Source organism: Myotis yumanensis, unplaced genomic scaffold, assembly GCF_028538775.1.
Source record: "Myotis yumanensis isolate MYYU_CA2020_CCGP unplaced genomic scaffold, mMyoYum1.0.hap1 SCAF_2, whole genome shotgun sequence".
Taxonomy (NCBI): domain Eukaryota; kingdom Metazoa; phylum Chordata; class Mammalia; order Chiroptera; family Vespertilionidae; genus Myotis; species Myotis yumanensis.
Window position 1 is genome coordinate 196,956,951 of NW_027223753.1, and position 19,973 is coordinate 196,976,923.

The window sequence follows — 19,973 nt, forward strand, 5'->3', positions numbered from 1 at the left end:
TTGCTTAATAATTGCTAGAAACAAATAATTTGAACTACAAATCCGTGCAGATGGATTTTTCAGATTTCTGTGGAAGAAAAGCAGGGAGGTACCAATGATGCTGATGGCTATAAGAGCACTAAGCTACCTATGCAGAATTAACAGAGCTTTTGTTATAGGTGACATTTATATGTGATTGAAAAGCAGCTCCAAAAGTGATGAGAGACTGGCATTTTTGTTATGTGTTAAGTGTGTCTTCTCTCTTTTGTTTATGTTATCTTGTCTGAGATTTCTCTTTTTCATTAGTTTCTTCAAAAGATCAGTTTTTGATTTAATTGTTCACCTTTGATACGTTCTATCCATTTGTTTTCTATGTCATTGCTTTCTGCTTTTGCTTATAATTTATTTCTATTTTCTTTAGCTTAAATTTTTTTCTAGATTTTTAAGTTGAATTATTAACTTCTCTATTTTTGATTTACTTTGCTTTTGAATAAATTGAAAACTTCAAGTTTCCTCTACTGCTTTAACTTCATCACACAACTTTTAATATGTGGTGCATATTTTAGTTCCTACTTAGAAGGGTATTATGTTGTTCCCACAGTTTTCTTTATTGATTTATAAATTTATGGTTCTGAGAGAAATTAGTTTTTAAAATAAGCTTAATTCTTTATAATTTGTGACGTTGCTTGTGGCCTAATATATAGCCAATTTTAAAACTGATCCATGTATGCTAGAAAAGAATATGTACCATTTGTAAAATGTGTACTCTCTCTTTTATAGTAAATATTTACCAGCACTGAATTTCTTGTTTCAAACTCTGACCCTGACATGATTTTAATATGCCTCTTTCAGGAAGCTGATACAGATGAGAATCAGGGAACTTTGACATTTGAAGAGTTTTGTGTTTTTTACAAAATGATGTCATTGAGACGGGACCTTTATTTGTTGCTCTTGAGCTACAGTGACAAGAAAGATCACCTAACTGTGGAAGAATTGGCTCAATTTTTGAAGGTGGAACAAAAGGTATTATTAGACTACTGAGTTGAATGTTTACTTAAAAATATTTGTGAAAGATGCATGGGATTTTTTCTTGGGGTTGGATGTATATATAGTTTAAATTTAGGGTAGAAGTAGAAACATCAAAATTCCAAAAAATCTTACTATGAGTTATTTAAAACGTGTTTCAGCAGCTTTTTAAAGAGGGGGTGATAAATTGAACACATATAATTTTTTACCTTAAAGATGTTGAGCATAGATATGTATATTTTTACACAAAGTAACCAATGGTAACTTATACATTTCATTTTAGATACAACAGTAATTTCCTTTATAATAACAATATAGCTAAGTATTTATTTACTATGACATAATTCCTAACTAGCAATATAATAATTCATTGATAATTCTGATGGGAAATTGGCGTTTGACCATATGAGAAGGCTAAGTAAATTAAGTCCTGATTAGCAAAGGGAATTCCTAAATATATTTAAATTAGATCTTTTAATATTGTGTCAGCTGAATTGTGGCCAAGTCTTGTTCTAGTGCCTTTTTTTTTTTTTTAATATATATTACCTTAAACTCTGTTTCTCACTAAAGTAGAAAAATAATATTTTTGTTTTTCCCAGCTTTATTGAGTTTTACTTGATGAATAAAAATATTAAAGGTGTACCATATATGAGGATTTGATATATGTATACATTGTGAAATAATGACGACAATGCTAATTAACATATTCAACACTCATATAGCTATGATTTTTTTTGTGTGTGGCAAGAATATTTAAGACCAACTCTCTTAGCAAATTTTAATGCTATTAAATAGACTGTTTAGAAAAAATTAGATTTTGCTAAATCATAAGCATTGAACCTAAGAGATAATATAATTTCTGAGAAGTATCACTGAAATATGAAATACTGGCTCACAAGATTAGCTTCCTCTATCACTATTCATTAGTATTTTAAATATCACTGTTAAACTATGGGGCTCAATGGATTTATGATCAAATATCACATCCTTTGTATTGCTACTTAATTAAAGACATTATTTCTGAAGAGTTTACTTTTCCCAGTGACACTAATTATGTAATGTTCGTGCAGCAACCTTGAGGCCAACTCAGTAATATATCATGTCCTGCCTTTTGGTGCCTCCCATTAATATTGTTACAAATATTAATTCATTTAATCCTCACAGCTGCCTTATAAGGAAGCCACAGAGAAAGTAAGTGACTCATTCAAGATCACACTGTCAATGACATCAGCTAGCTGACTGGAACACAAGCAGTCCAGCTCCAGAGCTTTCTATACACTAGCCATCTTGCCTAGCTTTTTTACTTTTTCTTGCTAACCTTTATGTTCTTGAATCAACATGACAGGCTGCTCTCATGATTCAATGGAAGGATATATACAGATAATGCACAGGTAGATTTACCTACAACACTTTGTTTTGGTAAAGAATCATTTTCTCTCAACATAAATTTATGATTAGCAAACTTCAGTGTCTGCTTTTGCAGTTAGCTACTAGCTTACAGTGAGTGGATTTTTGGCAATGGATTTGCATTGATTATTAATTCTGTTTAATTAATTTTATTGCTTCATAGAGCACATTTTTCTAGTAGTGGAAGGGTTGTTTTCACTGATTAAATGTGAAAGATGCAAGGAAGATTGAGAGCATGATCTTTTGCAAAGATAAAGTGGCTATACATTAGTAACTACAAACACTGTTCATTAACCCACTTTGCACTAAGCTTTTTTTAGTGTAGAGAAACACATATCATGATATTTCAGGTACTCGACTAATGTTCTGTTTTGTTTAGATGAATAATGTGACAACAGACTATTGCCTTGACATCATAAGGAAATTTGAAGTTTCAGAAGAAAATAAGGCGAAAAACGTTCTTGGCATAGAAGGTAAAGTAACAAAAATTCTTAATTTCTCATTTTTCAATGTAGTTCACTAAGTTTAATTCTTGAAAAAATTTTAGAAAAAGAAATCAGAGAGATCTCTGGAACTACTGATGATTCCAATACCTATTTTCCTATAAAGCAGATGCCATCATATTGCCACTTCTTTTGCTTTTGCAATGACAATTTACATTTTTTACTCCTCGCAAGGCAATTTGAAGCCACCATGTATGAAGATACTAAGAAATATTTGGACTTTTTTCAAATAGCTAATTTTGGGGAATAGCCTCAACCTGATAATTTTATGAAGGGAAATTAAGCCCTAAAATAAGTAATCTAGGAAACTAGGGACTTGAAAGTGAACATGTTTCTTAAAAAATGTTGACAATGAGCCAGTTTTACCCAGTTGGTAGCAGTGGAGAGGTTTGTTGGAACCACAAATCTCTTTAATACAACCATCTCATTTTACCATCGAGAAAAGTGAAGCTCAAAGAAGTTAAGTAATTTGCCAACAGATAGATACTCAGAATCTACATCCAAGGATCTTATATATAAGTAGTATGATATGAATGTAGCTACTAGCTACATGTGTGTCTAAATTGTGTGTATGTAAAGTATGTAAGGAAATCAATTGCAGGCTGAACAGATATCTTCGTGAAAGACCACTGGGCCATTTGCTGCCCTGAAGAGCATGCAAAGCCAGGATTCATCTCACCATTTTTTATTGTTGGCCTCGTCCCCTTGCTCCCAGGCTGTGTGGACAAGGGGGTTTTGGTGTCATGTGCTTACTTCCTGAGGTTGAGGGTAATTAAAATGAAGAGGAATAATTTAAAATTTACATGATCAAAAACCATTTAAAGACAGCCAGAAAAAATAAACTAATTTGGACATTTGCTAAGAAGTGAATCTTTTCCTTGGTGTGGCCCTAAGATGGATTAAACATGACTTCAGAGTTTTGGCCATAAAGAAAGGCATGAAGAACTTCTCCAGAGTCTCAGAGGATATTTACAGATAGAGTTTTACCATATGGTTCTTGAAGCCTTGAAACCATTTACCCTAATAACCATTCCACTTAAGTACTTGTGAGTCATTCATGTATTTATTCATATACTAATGAATGCCTCTTCTACTTAGACATTACATTTTGAAAACTGTAGAAAAACTGATAGGGTTTTCTACATAACCTTTAAGCATTATTTCAGAGTTATTAAATGTGCTGGCAATTAGCAGCATCTTTGTAAGCCAATTTCATAGTCAAATAATCACACCCTAAATTTGGCCGTGCCTATTTTTCATATTTACTTAATAACCTATCAAATTATTGGTACAGCATTCTACTGCTTAGTATAAATAATGCTTTAACATTGTGTCAGTCACCAATTAGGTCACACAGCATAATCCTAGCTTGAGCTCAGTAGTTACTGAATGGCTTTGTAGGAAACCCACTCAATCAAAATTTTTAAAAAGTCTGTTTTTCTGTAGGTTATATTTAAACTGCTACTCCCAAAAGTCATATTTAAGCTTTTGTCATTACTTGACTCAACAAATCTCATTGCTCCAGTGTTCCCTGCCAAGGCTGTCCTGGGGTAATCACGAAGATAATCACTATGAACATATTTGATCTCTCTTGTTCCTGTTATAGTCAGTCAAGTACATATGCCTTAAAGCTATAGTACTCCACTCTCTCTTCCAAAGGCTTCACTAGCTACATGCGAAGTCCTGCTTGTGATATATTTAACCCACTGCACCATGAAGTGTACCAGGACATGGATCAGCCCCTGTGCAACTACTATATCGCATCCTCTCACAACACGTACCTGACTGGGGACCAGCTGCTCTCTCAGTCCAAGGTGGACATGTACGCTCGGGTGCTACAAGAGGGCTGTCGCTGTGTGGAAGGTACGTCCTTTGTCTGAGCTCCGGTTTGTGTCGGTGAACACATCCTTTAGTTGGTCCATCAAGTCTTCCACAAATAAAGGAGACCTAAAAAATGCACTCACACTAATGAGAATTATTTTCCTGCTATTGTAAAGTCTTCCTTAACTCATAATCTTCTCTGGCTTCTCCCTACTATCAGTCAGGAGAGAGAGAGATCAGTACTTGCAGCTGGGACATAACACCTTTGGTTGCTGAAAAATTGTATTAACAATGAAAATTTTTCTAGAAAGGTATTTTTGATTCAATAGTGGGGAAAATATTTCAAGATTACTTTTTGTTTTCAGGATACTTCATGGTCTATCAACACTTTTTCGATTTATAGTGGGTTCCTGGGGGTGAGTACACAGATGTAAGACATGTTTCTATCTCCAAGGAGCGTAGTCTAGTGGAAGGATGGAAGTTAAAGCAATAGTACAGTGTGAGAATTCCAGCAGTTGAATCATATACGTGGTAGAGAAGTATGACAAATCAGGTAGGCTGAGTAGACTTGGGTCAATCATAAAGGGTTTTGAGTGCTGTAGTGAGGGATTTCAACTTCAGCTTTGGTGTCTAGGGTCCAATAAAAAGTCTTAATACTTATAGTGATATGATCAGGTTTGAAGTTTAGAAAGATTGCTTGGACAATAGTGCACTGGGACTCTAGTTATATATAAAATAGTAGTAAAGTTACAAAAGTAAATTAACATATTTTAAAAGTGGATAGTCATTATAACTATCTGCATACAGAACCATTAAGCTCACTACAAATTTAGCACTCTGGAAATAACACTTTAAGTCATGGCATTTTTGCTGTGGATATAGAGAACACCTCCAGACAATAGTGATTGACAAGTGAGTAACTTAAGCAACTACTGATAATAATGAAGATGATCATAAAATATTCACATAAAGATAAAGCTTTTGAGCAGCAAAAGGTCTTGAGGTGCCATTCTGCTCTTAGCCATTACTCTACCCTTTGTTCCCTCAGCGCTCAACAAGTTATACATGTCTGACATCATAGAGATACAGGGCAGGGGCCTGGGCTGGGGGTGGGGATGGCACACACTGTCATAGTGTTCAGCTGCAGTAATGTCCTTGGTCAGGATATACATATGGTGTCTTAGGGAAGAGTAATCAGTCAGTCTTTCTTGGTAAAGTGGGCTTGTCACAAAATCAAATTGATAACATTTTTTACATGGCTTTTTATTCCCCTGATTTTCAGACCGAATTACTTAATAAATATGGATGTTCTGTCCAGGAGATTTTCACTCTCATTATGGAAGTGATGTTGCATCGCTGGTATAATCGGTTTATAACCTTTCCTGTTATCACTGGGAGCTCTATCAAGTGGAACGTTTTTAAATGACATTATGAAGAGATGTCGTGTTAGCTGCTCGGCCTTTACAACTGACCAACCCTGTCAGAGTGCTTTTGGGGGCCTCTACTCTATGGTCTGGTTGAAAAATGGGCCCTGATTGTTTTGTGGCTATGGGGATTGGTTAGAAGATTTTGACCTTGCTAGCATTCTCATGACAGCATGAGCTTTTACAGGAAATGTCGCTGCCATTTAAATATGGTTACTGACACCACCTGTTAGGATGCCAGCACCATTTGGAGTGTTGTTATCTTCATACTAGAGACCTGATGCATGAAATTTGTGCAAGAGTAGGCCTTCCTTCCCCTGGCTGCCAGCACCAGCTTCCCTTTGGCACCCAGGACCTGGGCTTCCTTCTGGCCACTGGCAGGCACCCGGGACCCAGGCTTCCCTCTCAGCCCAGCTTCATTTGGAAGGATGTCTGGTCTAATTAGCATATTATGCTTTTATTATTATAGATAACAGACAGTCAAGAAATCAGACCTAAAATCTGAACATTAGGAGAAGCATCATCGGCAATGGATATTCTGCCTGTGTGAAACTATCAGCAAATAGTTTATGATCAATGTCGTTTTAAGAGCTATTTGTATGTGTCCATGACAATGAGGTCAGGGGTGGCATTGCCTTGTCTATGTTGCATTTTGGGGGAAAAAGGTTAGTTCATTTGTGAGGAACCCTGTTATGCTCTTTCTTATCCAAGATGGGACTATAAATCAGGGTACAAATTGTTAAAATTCTGTATTTTTGAAACACCTGTTTATTCTTTCAACACCTATATCCAAAGACCAATGAAAGAATGCCAAGTGTATGTCAAAGGATGGATGGAGCTTCTCTTCTGAGAAGATGCTTTTGATACATTTGATCTCATTTGCAAGCCCAAATATAACCTGCATAGTAATGTCTTAAAACTTTTGGTCTTCTCAATAGCATATTTATTCTTAAACTTTGTTTCCATTATTCCTATGCTATTAACTTTGAATGTTCTTTTTTTCTTTTATTTTCTCTAAATGTTTCCAAATAAGAATATTTTAACAATTAATGCTTAATTGATTAATATAGGTAACTGTGTTAGAACCAATAGGAGATCTCTCTCTCTCTCTCTCTCTCTCTCTCTCTCTCTCTGTATCGTTTCTTTAGGAAACATCAGTATTTGCTTTAAGGTCTCCAACTGATTGGGTGAGACCCACCTCTCACATTATGGAGAATAATCTGCTTTACCCAAAATTTATTGATGTAAATGTTAATTACATCTAAAAATATCTTTATAGCAACATCTAGACTGGTGTTTGACCAAAACTGGGCATCATAGCCCAGACAAGTTGACATATAACATTAACCATCAAATCACATTATGGTTATGGTGAACATGTTTTAGAAGGAGATGGAGATATTATTTTGAGGTAATATACAAAACACATATAGGAAATGTGTTACTAAAATAGAGAATAGCTATGGTCCTGAACTGTGTGGCCTTAATTACAAGGCAGTTTCAGTTGGCATGCCATTAGCCAAATCCAGCCTGCAGAATTATGTTTGGTCACATTGTAATTTTAAAAATAGATTAATTGTCAATAGCTACAAAATGGAAAATTTCACAGCAATAGCACCTAGGTTTTGGATTTTTCTCAAATCTGGTAACCAGAGTGACAAGTAATTGTCTCATTAGACATACAGTTGCTGTTGGCCTACTGCTCTCATTTGTGTTGCCTGCTAGGCTCTTGTTGGTGTTTGAGCTTGTGACCTCCGAGGCCAGTGGTTGGCAAACCGCAGCTCGCGAGCCACATGCGGCTCTTTGGCCCCTTGAGTGTGGCTCTTCCACAAAATACCACGTGCGGGTGCACACGTACAGTGCGATTGAAACTTCGTGGCCCATGTGCAGAAGTTGGTTTTCGGCCTGGGCGAGTCTATTTTGAAGAAGTGGCGTTAGAAGAAGTGGGGGGTGTCGGTCGGGAGACTAGGTGCAGGCTCGGTGCAGGCGGGACGCAGGATACGCAGCGCCGGGGTGGCGCCAAATATCAACAGTACTTAAACTGTATAGGTAGGTTAATAACAATGTACCTACTTATATAGTTTTTAAGTTTAAAAAATTTGGCTCTCAAAAGAAATTTCAATCGTTGTACTGTTGATATTTGGCTCTGTTGACTAATGAGTTTGCCGACCACTGTCCTAGGCCAACGCCATGAGAACTGTCAAGGTTCTAGAGGATCCTGCTTAGCCTGGATTGGGATTTAGATAAGCAGAGTGAAAGTGAAAGGAGGCAATTCAGTGACCTTCAATGAAAGAAGGGAAGGTCTGAGGCAGGGATTGTATGTGAGGAAACTTGCCTAACTGGAAGAATAAGTCTGTGAGTTTGGGTGTAGGAGAAATAAGGTTGACTTGTCAGACAGGAGCTAGGATATTAATTAAGACAATACTAGTTTCTTTAACTATCAAACCTAAAAATCTGTTTCCTTAAAACAACTGAAGTTCATTTCTTGCTTATATGAACTTCAAAACAGTTGCTCCTAATGGGTGAGTCTTAGGGACCAGGCTCTTTCTATCCTGTGGCTGTGCCACCTTCAACAATGGCTTCTAAGTCACAGAAGAAGAGAGAGCAGGGATGGCTGTGTAGGGCAAGCATGTCAAACTCAAAGGCTAACACAGGCCAAATAAACAAGGTTTAAGTTTATGTGGGCCACAAAAAAATGAAAGATTGAATTTTCATAGAAACCTAGGTTTATTTCGATAAGAGACATGCTGAATACAAAGGGCTGAAATGAGTAATCGTTAACATAAAGTGATAGAACATTTTAATAAAAATTAATATTTTTTCTTGAACATTAACTTGCCAGACACTGAGTAACTGCACAAATTAATAAGTGTAACACAAATAAAGCCATTTTTCTTATTCTCTGAAAGCGAAATATTTCTTGTTGCGCACACCAAACAAATCAGTCCAAGACTAATGATGTGGCAATTGACTGTTAAAATATTCGCTGCCAGTACTAGTGGAGAGAAATGGTGTGCCTGCTCGTAAGGCGCATAAGGGAAATGAATGCAACACGATTACAGTGATCAGTCATTAGCAAACATTGTAGTTTGTTATTAATAATTATGTATAACAGGATATTGTAAAAATTTAAGTTCCGAAATTTTTATTAAAATGTTTCTTACATACCGTTATATTGACCACAAAAATATTTGTCGTGGGCTGCATGCGGCCCGTGGGCCACAAGTTTGACATGCTTGGTGTAGGGCAAGGTTTTGTAGACCAGACCTAGATGTGGTACACACCATTTCTGCCCACAGTTTGATGACCACATCCCACTGCAAGGGAAGGCTGGTCAGTTAGTCCAGCTGTGTGCCAGGGTGAAAGGGAAAGCAGTTTAGTGAATGGCTAGCCAGTCTCTAGCACCAGATTTAGGGACCTTGGGGTTAAGCAGGCAGGGGCTGCTGTAGGATATTTATTAATACATTTAGCATATATCTACTGGGTATATAATATGTGTTGGATGCTGAGTTATGTACCTGGTAGGCTTTTGAGCAAAGGAGCAGTGTTTTGAGAAATGAGTCTGATAAAAAAAGAGAAGGCAAACTCTAAGCCTGGGAGGATGGTGAGGGAGCCAATGTCTCTCCAGCTCGGAGCCAGTGAGGTTGTCTACACACATAACAATACCAATTTATCAATAACCATATCAGTTACTATGTGCCATATTATAAGTAACTTTATATATACTTAATCACCACTGAGACTTATGATCAAGTGCTATTACTATTTTCCTTTTATAGATGGGAAAAGTAAGACTTTAAATTATTTAATCATTTGCTCATATTCACATAAATCTTGGCAGGACCTGGGGATTTGAACTTAAGAAGTTAATGTTATTTTATAACTATGGTAGAATTAATAAAATAGAAATAAATCTAATGGAAACATAATGATTTTAAATAAACAATAATGAAAACCCTTGTTATTGATTTGAGATGGTCACTGTGACTTATTAAAAGACCCTAGTAAACTGAAGACGTGAAATTAAAGAAACAACATGTTAAGAAATATCACTATCCTTGGAACACTTGATTGGATTCAGATCAATTTTATTTTCTTTTTAAAAAATGTTTTTATTGATTTTAGAAAGAGAGGAAGGGAGGGATAGAGAGAAAAACATTGATGTGAGAGAGAAGCATCAATCAGCTGCCTCCTGCATACCCCCTACTGGGGATCAAGACTGCAACCCTGTCATGTGACCTGACCAGGAATCAACCAATGACCTTTTGGAGAATGAGACACTGCTCATACAACGGAGCCACACTGGTCAGGGTGATTCAGATCAATTTCTAATGAGAGTTCATGGTACATGCTAAGCTGATTGTGAATATGACATCTTTGTTAACTTATAAGCACTCACAAACAAATTATTTATCTTTAATTCCTTATTCTAATAAACACCTATTTCTCTGTTTGACATCCGCAGGATCATAACATGGTATATGTATAATCTCAAAAAATAAAATAATATTTGTCTGATGTTTCCAGTAATATTAGTAAATGCCAGAAACTTTTGGTTGTTGATGTGAAGCTTTGTTTTTGGCAGTTGACTGTTGGGATGGCCCAGATGGAGAGCCAGTTGTTCACCATGGTTATACTCTCACTTCAAAAATCCCCTTCAGAGATGTTGTGGAGACCATCAACAAGCACGCCTTTGTGAAGAATGAGTAAGTGTAGCAACACCTGGGAGCTAAGCTAAGGTGGCACATGGAGCATCTCCTGATGTAATGTGACTACAAAAGCACACACTCATCCTTGGAGTATTCATCTCTTTTCTGCTACCGTGGTTCTTTCCTTCCGACCCAACAAAACATAAAACAAATAATATGGACTCTATGTACATACTTTCTCATGCTCCATTTATCCCATACCCCATCATGTCTCTAGACGTGGCCTCAAAGTGTGGTCTTGCAAAGAGTGATCTCAAAATTTCTAAACCAGGGTGTACAGAGTGTCTATAAAGTCTGGAAACATAGGTTACTATACACAGTAGTTTATTGATATTGTACTAAATTTCAGTAAAATAATATCTAGGTTCCAGACTTGCTGTGTCTAGCTTATTTTAGTGGACCCCTTGGTATATGATACTGTTGACTGTTTTCTCCCTAATACTTGCTTTTTTTAGTTTCTGATATAACATTCTCTCCTCCATTGCTGTCATTATTTCTCACTCTCCTTTTTTGGCCTATATGGTCTTCTATTTCATTTCCTCATTTCTTTAATAGTCATTATTTCCCAAGTTGTTGCCCTTGGCCTACTTTTTTGGTTATTTGTCTAATCATATATCCAGAACTTTCCCCCCAAGTTTCAGAACTATATAGAAAAATTCTTAGTAAAAATTTATCTGCATATCCATCCTATAGGTACCTCAAAATCAATAAATGCCATTATTTATTCAAGTATTTACTTAGATATTTAATGGTGCTACTCTAAGAAAGGCATACTATAGTAGGTGCAAGGAGCCACAACACTGAACAAAAGATAACACTTCTAACATCAGGCAGCTTATCCCCTAAACTGAACTTACATCTCATTCTTCCAAACCTACTCTGGCTCTGTATTTTTTATTATTTTATTATTTTTTTTAGTTAGGAGTAGCACTGCCGATCAGTGGCTTTAGCCAGAAACTGGGAGTCATTCTCAATTCAGCCAATTCTTTTCAATTCTACTTCTTAAATTATCCTTTGACTCTATTGCCTTCTCTTTATTTTCACTTCCCCTTTTGGAAATATTCCACACTGGTGCAATATTTCTCTTTCTGAAAATATAAGCAAGTTGTATTTCTTGTCTTAAAGTCCCACAAAAGCTCCCTCTAGTACACAGCTTTGTCTTCCATGCCCGTCAAAGCCTGGCTCCTTCCTTGTCTTCCAGCGTCTTCTTTCATGAGACTTAGGATTATGCCTTCACTGGCTCTCTTTAGGATTTCCCAGTGATCCCAGTTCTTTCACAACTCCCAACCCTGGCATATGCTATTCTCTCCATCTGCAACACCTTTCCCCATTATTCCACCTGCCTAATTCTTACTCATCCTACAAGACTGTTTAAGCAGGGTCCCTCTGGCAAACTCACTGCTTACTGATGCCTCCAGCTGAATGAAATGCTCCCTTTTTCTCTTCTTAGCGCCTGAGCATATTCCTATTATGTCATATAGCACTTTCTTATAATTGTTGGTTACTTGCTTTCTTTTTGAAGTCTTAAAGATCATGAACTCATGGAAAATATGAAGCTATGTCTTATTCATTCTTTATTGCCTAGCAGGTACCTGCAATATACCAGACCCTCAAGAAATGACTTTTCAATTTAAAGAAGCAAATTCAAATTGCATAAAATTAATCTTATGAAACTTAGTAGCCTTTGAAATTTTTAATATTTGGTCTTGTCATTAATTAACCATGAGGTTAAAATGCTGTTCTAATAAGAGGCACTTGCTGCGTAGCAGGTTTAGTTTACAGTGTGTTCTTCATGGAAGAACCTCGAGTACTGATTTCTGATGTACCATTACGCTAGTCTTAGCCGAGTTGAAGAAGGGATTTTACCACTCCATTCCCAATATGTGAAGTAGCCTGTTGAGAAGACCTGCTGCGTGTATCTCAAGGGAGTGTCTGGTGACCTGACAGTGCTTGCTTCAAGTTCTGGAATCCTTACGGAGAAGAGCACTTCAAATTAAAACAACTCACAAGCCTGTTTAGCACACTTCAAAAGTTCATTCCACTTTTCCTTCTTAAATTTTAGTTGCATCTTTAAACCAGGGTTTATCAAAGTGTGTATATAGATTTTTTTGTGACATCCTATACATTACCTATTACTTTGGAAAATAGTGATAGAAAACTGAAAAAAATCAATCAGTCTGAATTTGAAATAATTTCTCGCTCTGAGGAAGAAAACAAAGTCAGAAGAGGAAGGATATCACACAATCCGTTCTGCTCCACTTGCTGGCCTGGGCGCCACCTCTCAGGCTGCCTTTGCTGATCACGTCTCTCTGGCCTCAAGTTCTCTGCGCAGAAACCTGAGTGCCGGCGGAGAGGGGATGCTTGAGCTTTCTTTCTTTTTCTTTTTATCTGAAAGTAAAGACTAGTATATGATTATCTACAAATGACTGAAATGCCTGGCAGGGGATCCTATATATTCCATTATTTTATCTTCAAGAATAATATTCAAGCTGGGGGCTGATTATGTATTTTATTTGTATATTTTATTTATAACATATATGATATATTAAATGTAGATATCTGCATTTTAGGATATTCAGGGGTCTCTGAGATGTTTCTGGACTTTTGAATAAATAAGACAGAATTACATTATATGAGTTTTATTTCTTTAGGCTTCTTATCACTCTTAAAATTTTATCCTTTCTTCATTTAAATCAATTTCTATATAGGTATATCTACATATATCTATAGATAGAGAGAGATATATGGTTATTTTTTCCATGATACAAAATAGGAAACTAAGCAATCCCATATGGATTGGTTTTTATTCATTATGTCTAGCAAAATATATTTACCCAGAGGAGGTTGTTTTTTTTTTAATGCGTCTCTCATTTTCCTCAGTTGAAGTATCTTAATAGTCACATTCTCACAAGTTACTAGGATTGCAAGAACATAATGAACATGGAATGATTGCTGAAACTCCCTGAGTTGCCGTGCTCTGCCTTTAGAAGGTGTTGCTATTCTCGCAGGTTTCCGGTCATACTGTCGATCGAGAATCACTGCAGTGTCCAGCAGCAAAGGAAGATTGCTCAGTACCTGAAAGGAATATTCCAGGACAAACTGGACCTGTCATCCATAGACCCAGGAGAGACCAAGCAGCTTCCAAGTCCTCAAAGTCTGAAAGGCAAAATCCTAGTGAAGGTAACTCCCCAAAGGAACATATTTAAAGGCATGAATGACCAACTCAGCCCTCCCGCCCACCCTACAAACTGGTTTCTCAGGAGAATAATAGTTACAGTTTGTACATGAAGGGTTGTCTTGATTTGTGTATGCACCTTGCTCCAAATTATTTATAGTCCTACCTTAAGAAAAAGCTAGCTATCGAATGATCACAGATTCTGGAATTTATTTTTATGAAGTGAGAACATCAATACTGTAAGCCAAAGGCTTAATACTTTAGTCTTGTATTAGTTCATACTGGAGAACTGTGTGGGGTACAGGGCGGAGAAGGTTCCTGTGTCCATATCTGAAAGCATTTCTTTCAGATTCTTCTCTCCAATTTCAAGCTCCAATAACTGTCGAGGGTGGGGGTGGGGGTGGGGGTGGGGGAAGTCTTCACAGTTGCTTGGCCCTGGATAAGTGAGAAGAGCTCCCTTCCCAGCGGAGCACAGCACTGACAGCGCCCACAGGACTTGCGAGTATGCGAAGGAGCAGTTGGTGAATAAACTGACATTTCCTAAGCGGATTTTTTCGAGAAGGGAAACTGAATACCTGCAATGAATATTATTAATGCAAGGGATAGCCAGAAAGACAGTTCCTTGAGATGGCAGATTGCTTTGTGATTTGACTTAATTCCAGTTCATTTTGTGTTTGGATTAAAACCATCTCGGAGAGTTGCATTGTTTTGAGACTAAATACCTAAGGAAGAGCAGTAGGGTATGAATATTCAAACTGGATTATTTGTTGCCTAAAAGGGGTGTGTACAGAAAAGCCAGATATCAGATAGGAGGTGCAAAAAAGTCAAAGTAACTGTGATGTCATAGCAAGACTTTAAGGGAGGGCAGCGGGTGAGAAAGAGGTAAAGTATTCATCTTTGTAATTGGTCAAACCTGTTTTTCTGTCTTAAATGAAAATTATAGACTGACTCCATCAAAAAGGTGTTGTAAGGCAGCATTTTGAATACAAGCTCCAAATAATGCCAGAGATAACACTGTCAATTTTCTTAAAATCTTTCTAAAGTAAATTCTTGTGATGAATACTGATGGCTGGGTTAGAAAGCTAACTGTTACCTTTATCAGCTTGTAAATGCTTCCATGTTTCCTGAATCACCTGTAGCCAGCAGCAGAAGGTTCAATGTGGAATAAGGCCATTTGATTGAAATCTTTCCATTTTAGACAGCGAAACTTAAGGTAGATATTGATATGGACTGAATCCCTTCTGTATAACTGGACTTTGGTCATTTGACACAGGATGTCCCAGGGCTGATAGGTATCAGGAGGAGTCAGAGCCAGGAAACTGAGGAACTCAATGGAAGGAGTGGTGGGCAATGTGGACTGTGAGTGAAGTATTGCAAGGCAGCCAAGGTCTGTTTGCAATAGGGTCATTCTTCAAACTTTAAGGAGATTACATAGATCTATAAACCATCACGCTCCTGTTTAAAGCAAAAACAAAGAAACTGATTTTCCTATGTTTCTTTAGTATCAGAGTGACTTCTGATCCAAAAGGTATCATTTGAATGACTATGTACCACTTTGGAGATAGGCAAGTTATTTATTATTATAATAACTAAAACACTTACACACTTTCCATCTATATCTATATCTATAAATCTATATCTATCTAATCTATCTCTAAATAATGCTTCTCTTAAGGATGTGGAATGGGATTATGCTTGTTATAGTGAGCCATATATTCTCAAAAATAAGCCTGATTTTTATTTGTAAATATAACATCTGTAAATAATTTATATTTAGTTGAAAGTAATTAATCTACCTTTTCTTGAAATTCTCTTCTTCCTTGTTTTGCTTTTAACTCAAACTATCTGCTTACTAGTCAGTCTGAAGTAATGATTGGCCAAGGGATTACACATTTTTATTTTTCACATTAAAAATTTTTTAAATTGTAGTGCAATGCAATATTAATATTTACCTGCCATCTCAACCTTTTCAAGTGTACATTTCAGTAGCATTAAGTACATTCACACTGCCATGTAACTAATCTAATCCCCAGAACTCTTTTCCTCCTGCAAAACTGAAACTCCACACCCATTAAAAAACTCCCCATAGCCCTGGTAACCACTATTCTATTTTCTGTCTTTATGAATCTGTCTTCTCTGGGTGCCTCATATAAGTGGAATCATATAGTTTGTCTTTTTGTCATGGATATTTTACTTAGCCTAATGTCCTCAAGGTTTGTTCATGCCATAGCAAATGTCCTAATTTTCTTCCTTTTTTTGGCTGAATAATATGCCATTGTATGCATATATCACATTTTGTTTACTGACTCATCTGTTGGTGGACACTTGAATTGCTTCCATCTTTTGGCTAGTGTGAATTTATTTTCATTTTTATATTGAGTGTTTTGTGTCATTTCAGGGTAAGAAGCTGCCTTATCACCTTGGAGATGATGCAGAGGAAGGGGATGTCTCTGATGAAGACAGTGCAGATGAAATTGAAGATGAGTGCAAGTTCAAGCTCCATTATGTAAGTGACAGACTTGGCCCTGATTTTTACCTGCTATGTGCTGCAGTAAAAGTTGCAGCTGTGTTGGAATCCTCACCAAGATAAGGTCATTTATTGGATAAAAAAGGATATTTGTTGAAAGTTACTCCATGTGCTTGCACACAGACACTCAAATGTTTATTGAGGGAATGTGTCAAGAAGTCTTGCGTCTTCGAGTTGGATGGAATGTTAGTGATTAACCCATGTGACCCTCTCTCCAAATCCCCTGCTATCACAACTTGAGCAAAACTCAAATTGCAGTTCCAAATGTCACTGACTTTGTTGAAATAGACTGACTTTCCTATTGTCTCTCTGGCTCTTGCTAGCAGCCCTGCATGCTGCCTGTCACGGCCGACTCACAGGACCCAGCTGCTTGGGGCTCTAGGATGCCCATCCCCACCCTAAGAAAATGGACCATGGGCCAGAGGATGTCCCAGCCCCTTCAGACATGGGGCTCTTGGCTTGCTCTTTAAGTTGCCACATCTTAAATAAATAAAATGGCATAGAATAGTTTGTTACCCACATGGTGCTTCAGACCCCTGTCCTACATCAAGGAGCTGCCTTTCTAAAAAAGCACCATTCAGCCAGGTCATCCCAGGGAAATGCAAGCCAGGGGCAACTGTAAGGCTTAAAGGGACACCCCCTCCCAGCTGGGGACTAGAATTTCTCAACCTTGCCCCCGCCACACCCATCTTCTGCAACTCATGTGATTGTCAGGATCGCATAATACCCTGAGAGTAGCATTTGCTCATCTTAGTTTGGTATAGGGATTACAATTTCACCTCTGTAGAAAAGTAGTACTTCTCTAGATATCAGGACTACTGTATTACTCTGCTCTCAAAAAAACAGTGAAGTTTTGTATAAATTCTTCTAATTTGCATTATTGCCCTGAGTTTATCTATTACATTGTTAAAATGGTCTGTTCCCTTCTAGACAGTAGTAGCTGTGCTACCTCCCTTTAGGTACCAAAGGGAGCCGGCATCATTCTGAAAAGAAGCAAGAGCTGAATGACAGCTGAAGTCTCAGTAGACACTTCTTTCTTGGCTTTGATACACTTTAAAAGATTCAGCTTGAAGTGAAAAGGAAAAATCACCATCTGTATTAATCTCTCGCCTTTTGATGGTTTATCTTGGCTCAATTTATTACCACTCACTAATGGGGCTCTGGTTTTAGAAAATTAATCTAAATCTATTTACATAAGTGAAAATACACTTAATATTTTAAATAGTTTCTTTTTTACTCTCCCAGATATTTACAATATTGTGATTAATTACTTGTGATTACGAGTAATGTGGCTCAAATGTCTTAGCTTTGTTTTACAAACCAGACTTTTGTCTCTGATTTTCATTATCTTTGCATCTTGTTTCCAAGATCTGTTGGTTGCTAGCCTCATTTGAAACAGGGAACAAAGAGGTTTGACTAAGTTACAAGTTTAGGGAATGCTGTTTTTAGTGAAAATGATGATAAAAATTTAGCTATTATTACAATATAGTCATTTTTTGCTCTGAGTAAAACCCAAGTTGTTCGGTTTCTACATCCACCCACTTATATATTTTTTTCTTTAATGCCAGTGAGCCTTTTAACTTTCTAAATTAAATATCTGTAATTATAAAATTAAGTAGCTATAGTTTTTTCTTAAGAGGGAAAGATCAGTAACTTCACCTGTAAAAATATCCAACTGAGTTCCTCTTATCTTCAAAGCTTCTTAGTTGGTTTCTAAGAATCCATATGGGAAGATAGTTTCAAACATGATTCCATAGAGATAGTTATGATTTTTAATTTAGATTCTTTGATTTGGGCCTAAGTGAAGGCAGAAAACACTTCAATTGTAAAATTTTACAAGTGTGTCTTTGTTACACTTTCAGAGAGAAAATATATAAAGAAATCAACATTCTAGCCCAGCTGGTATGGCTCAGTGGTTGAGCATCAACCTATGAACCAGGAGGTCATGGTTTGATTTCTGGTCAGGGCATGTGCCCATGTTTCAGGCTCAATCCCCAGTGGAGGGTATGCGGGAGGCAGTGGATCAGTGATTCTCTTTCATCCTTGATGTTTCTATCTCTTTCTTCCTCTCCCTTCATCTCTGAAATCAATAAAAATACATTTAAAAAGAAAAAAAGAAATCAACAATCTAGTGGAAATTTGTAGTTTTTACTCCACTTTTCCAAATCCTTTTTCTCTAATTTTGAACTCTTCTAAGTCATGGGGCTGTTGTCTTTTGAAAACCGAAGTATTATCCTGTAATCAGTCAATTTATACTCCTATTGTCAGCAGAGGGTTCAATGCATTATCTGAATGTCAAATGTAAATTTCCTGATCTTACCCCAAATGCCTGATCATATTTCTGCAAAAGAGGATGGACTGTGCATAACTATGTGAAACCTTAGAGAGAGTTCTTAACCTCAGTTGTAATGCAACAGGATGTGGTTAGATTTATGTTATATCTCAATTATTGCAATAAACATTTTACCTTAGCTTTCAAGAACATTGCAATACTAACTTCTGAGGCTTAAAGATACATTTGCACATTCAACCAATTTTTATTCAGCATCTCTTATTGGAGATACCACCATCATGCTATAGGAGTTGGGGCATCTATCAGTAAACAAAACAGACAACAATCTTGGCCTTTATGGAGTTTATACATTATTGAGAGAAGGGGAGGATAGACAAGAATTAAAACAAGTAAGTAACGTCTATACTTATCACTGTACTAGGCAGTGATAAGTGCTAAAGGGACAAAACGAGAGAAAAAGTGGAGAAAGTGTGTGTATGTGAAGGGTCTATTGAAGTTTTAAATTGATCAGGAAAGGTCTCAGAGAGAAGGTCACGTGTGAACAAAGACCTGAAGGAAGTGAGGAGTTAGCCATGCTGGTATCTGGGGAAGAATGTTCCAGGCAGAGGGAACAGTGAATACAAAGATCAGAAGTAGGATGTGTGGCTCGCCCAGCATTACCTTCGTGTTAAGCAGAGCCCTCACACAGGCTTCCTATTCCTGTTAGTCTACTGCTATTTCTAACCAAGGGATTCAAATCACACAGAAAGTCTATTTCTCATGTAATAATTCCTTTCTGTTGAATTAATTGAATCCTTTACGTTTCTACCTCCTACTGTTTTGTGGCTTCAGCCATAGAGAAACTCGGGCTCATGATGTCTAAGCCACAAGGTATAGCAGTGTGTTTAATGATCCAAGAATCACACAACTCAAAGGCATAGGGAACAGTTTCCTTTCAACCACAGTGTTACCAGATATGATTCAGTGAGCCAACTCACCATTATTCATCTTCATGGGGTCTTCTAATGTCAAGGTGCCTTATAGACTTTCCACCATCATATTTCAACTTCACTGATTTTTTTCTCCTCTTCTAAAATCCTCTATGAAGCTCATCTCGTAAACACCAAGCC

General features: G+C 37.0%; 1 protein-coding gene across 1 annotated transcript in view; it reads left to right on the top strand.

The window, feature by feature from the left end:
- Positions 1-19,973, top strand: part of PLCH1 (phospholipase C eta 1) — a 171,969-nt gene that overhangs the window by 120,401 nt on the left and 31,595 nt on the right. The window contains exons 6-11 of the mRNA XM_070406941.1: positions 832-1,002; positions 2,792-2,885; positions 4,575-4,778; positions 10,746-10,866; positions 13,878-14,049; positions 16,443-16,550. Of these exons, the coding sequence (XP_070263042.1) occupies positions 832-1,002; positions 2,792-2,885; positions 4,575-4,778; positions 10,746-10,866; positions 13,878-14,049; positions 16,443-16,550 (870 nt within the window). The remainder of the gene's footprint in view (positions 1-831; positions 1,003-2,791; positions 2,886-4,574; positions 4,779-10,745; positions 10,867-13,877; positions 14,050-16,442; positions 16,551-19,973) is intronic.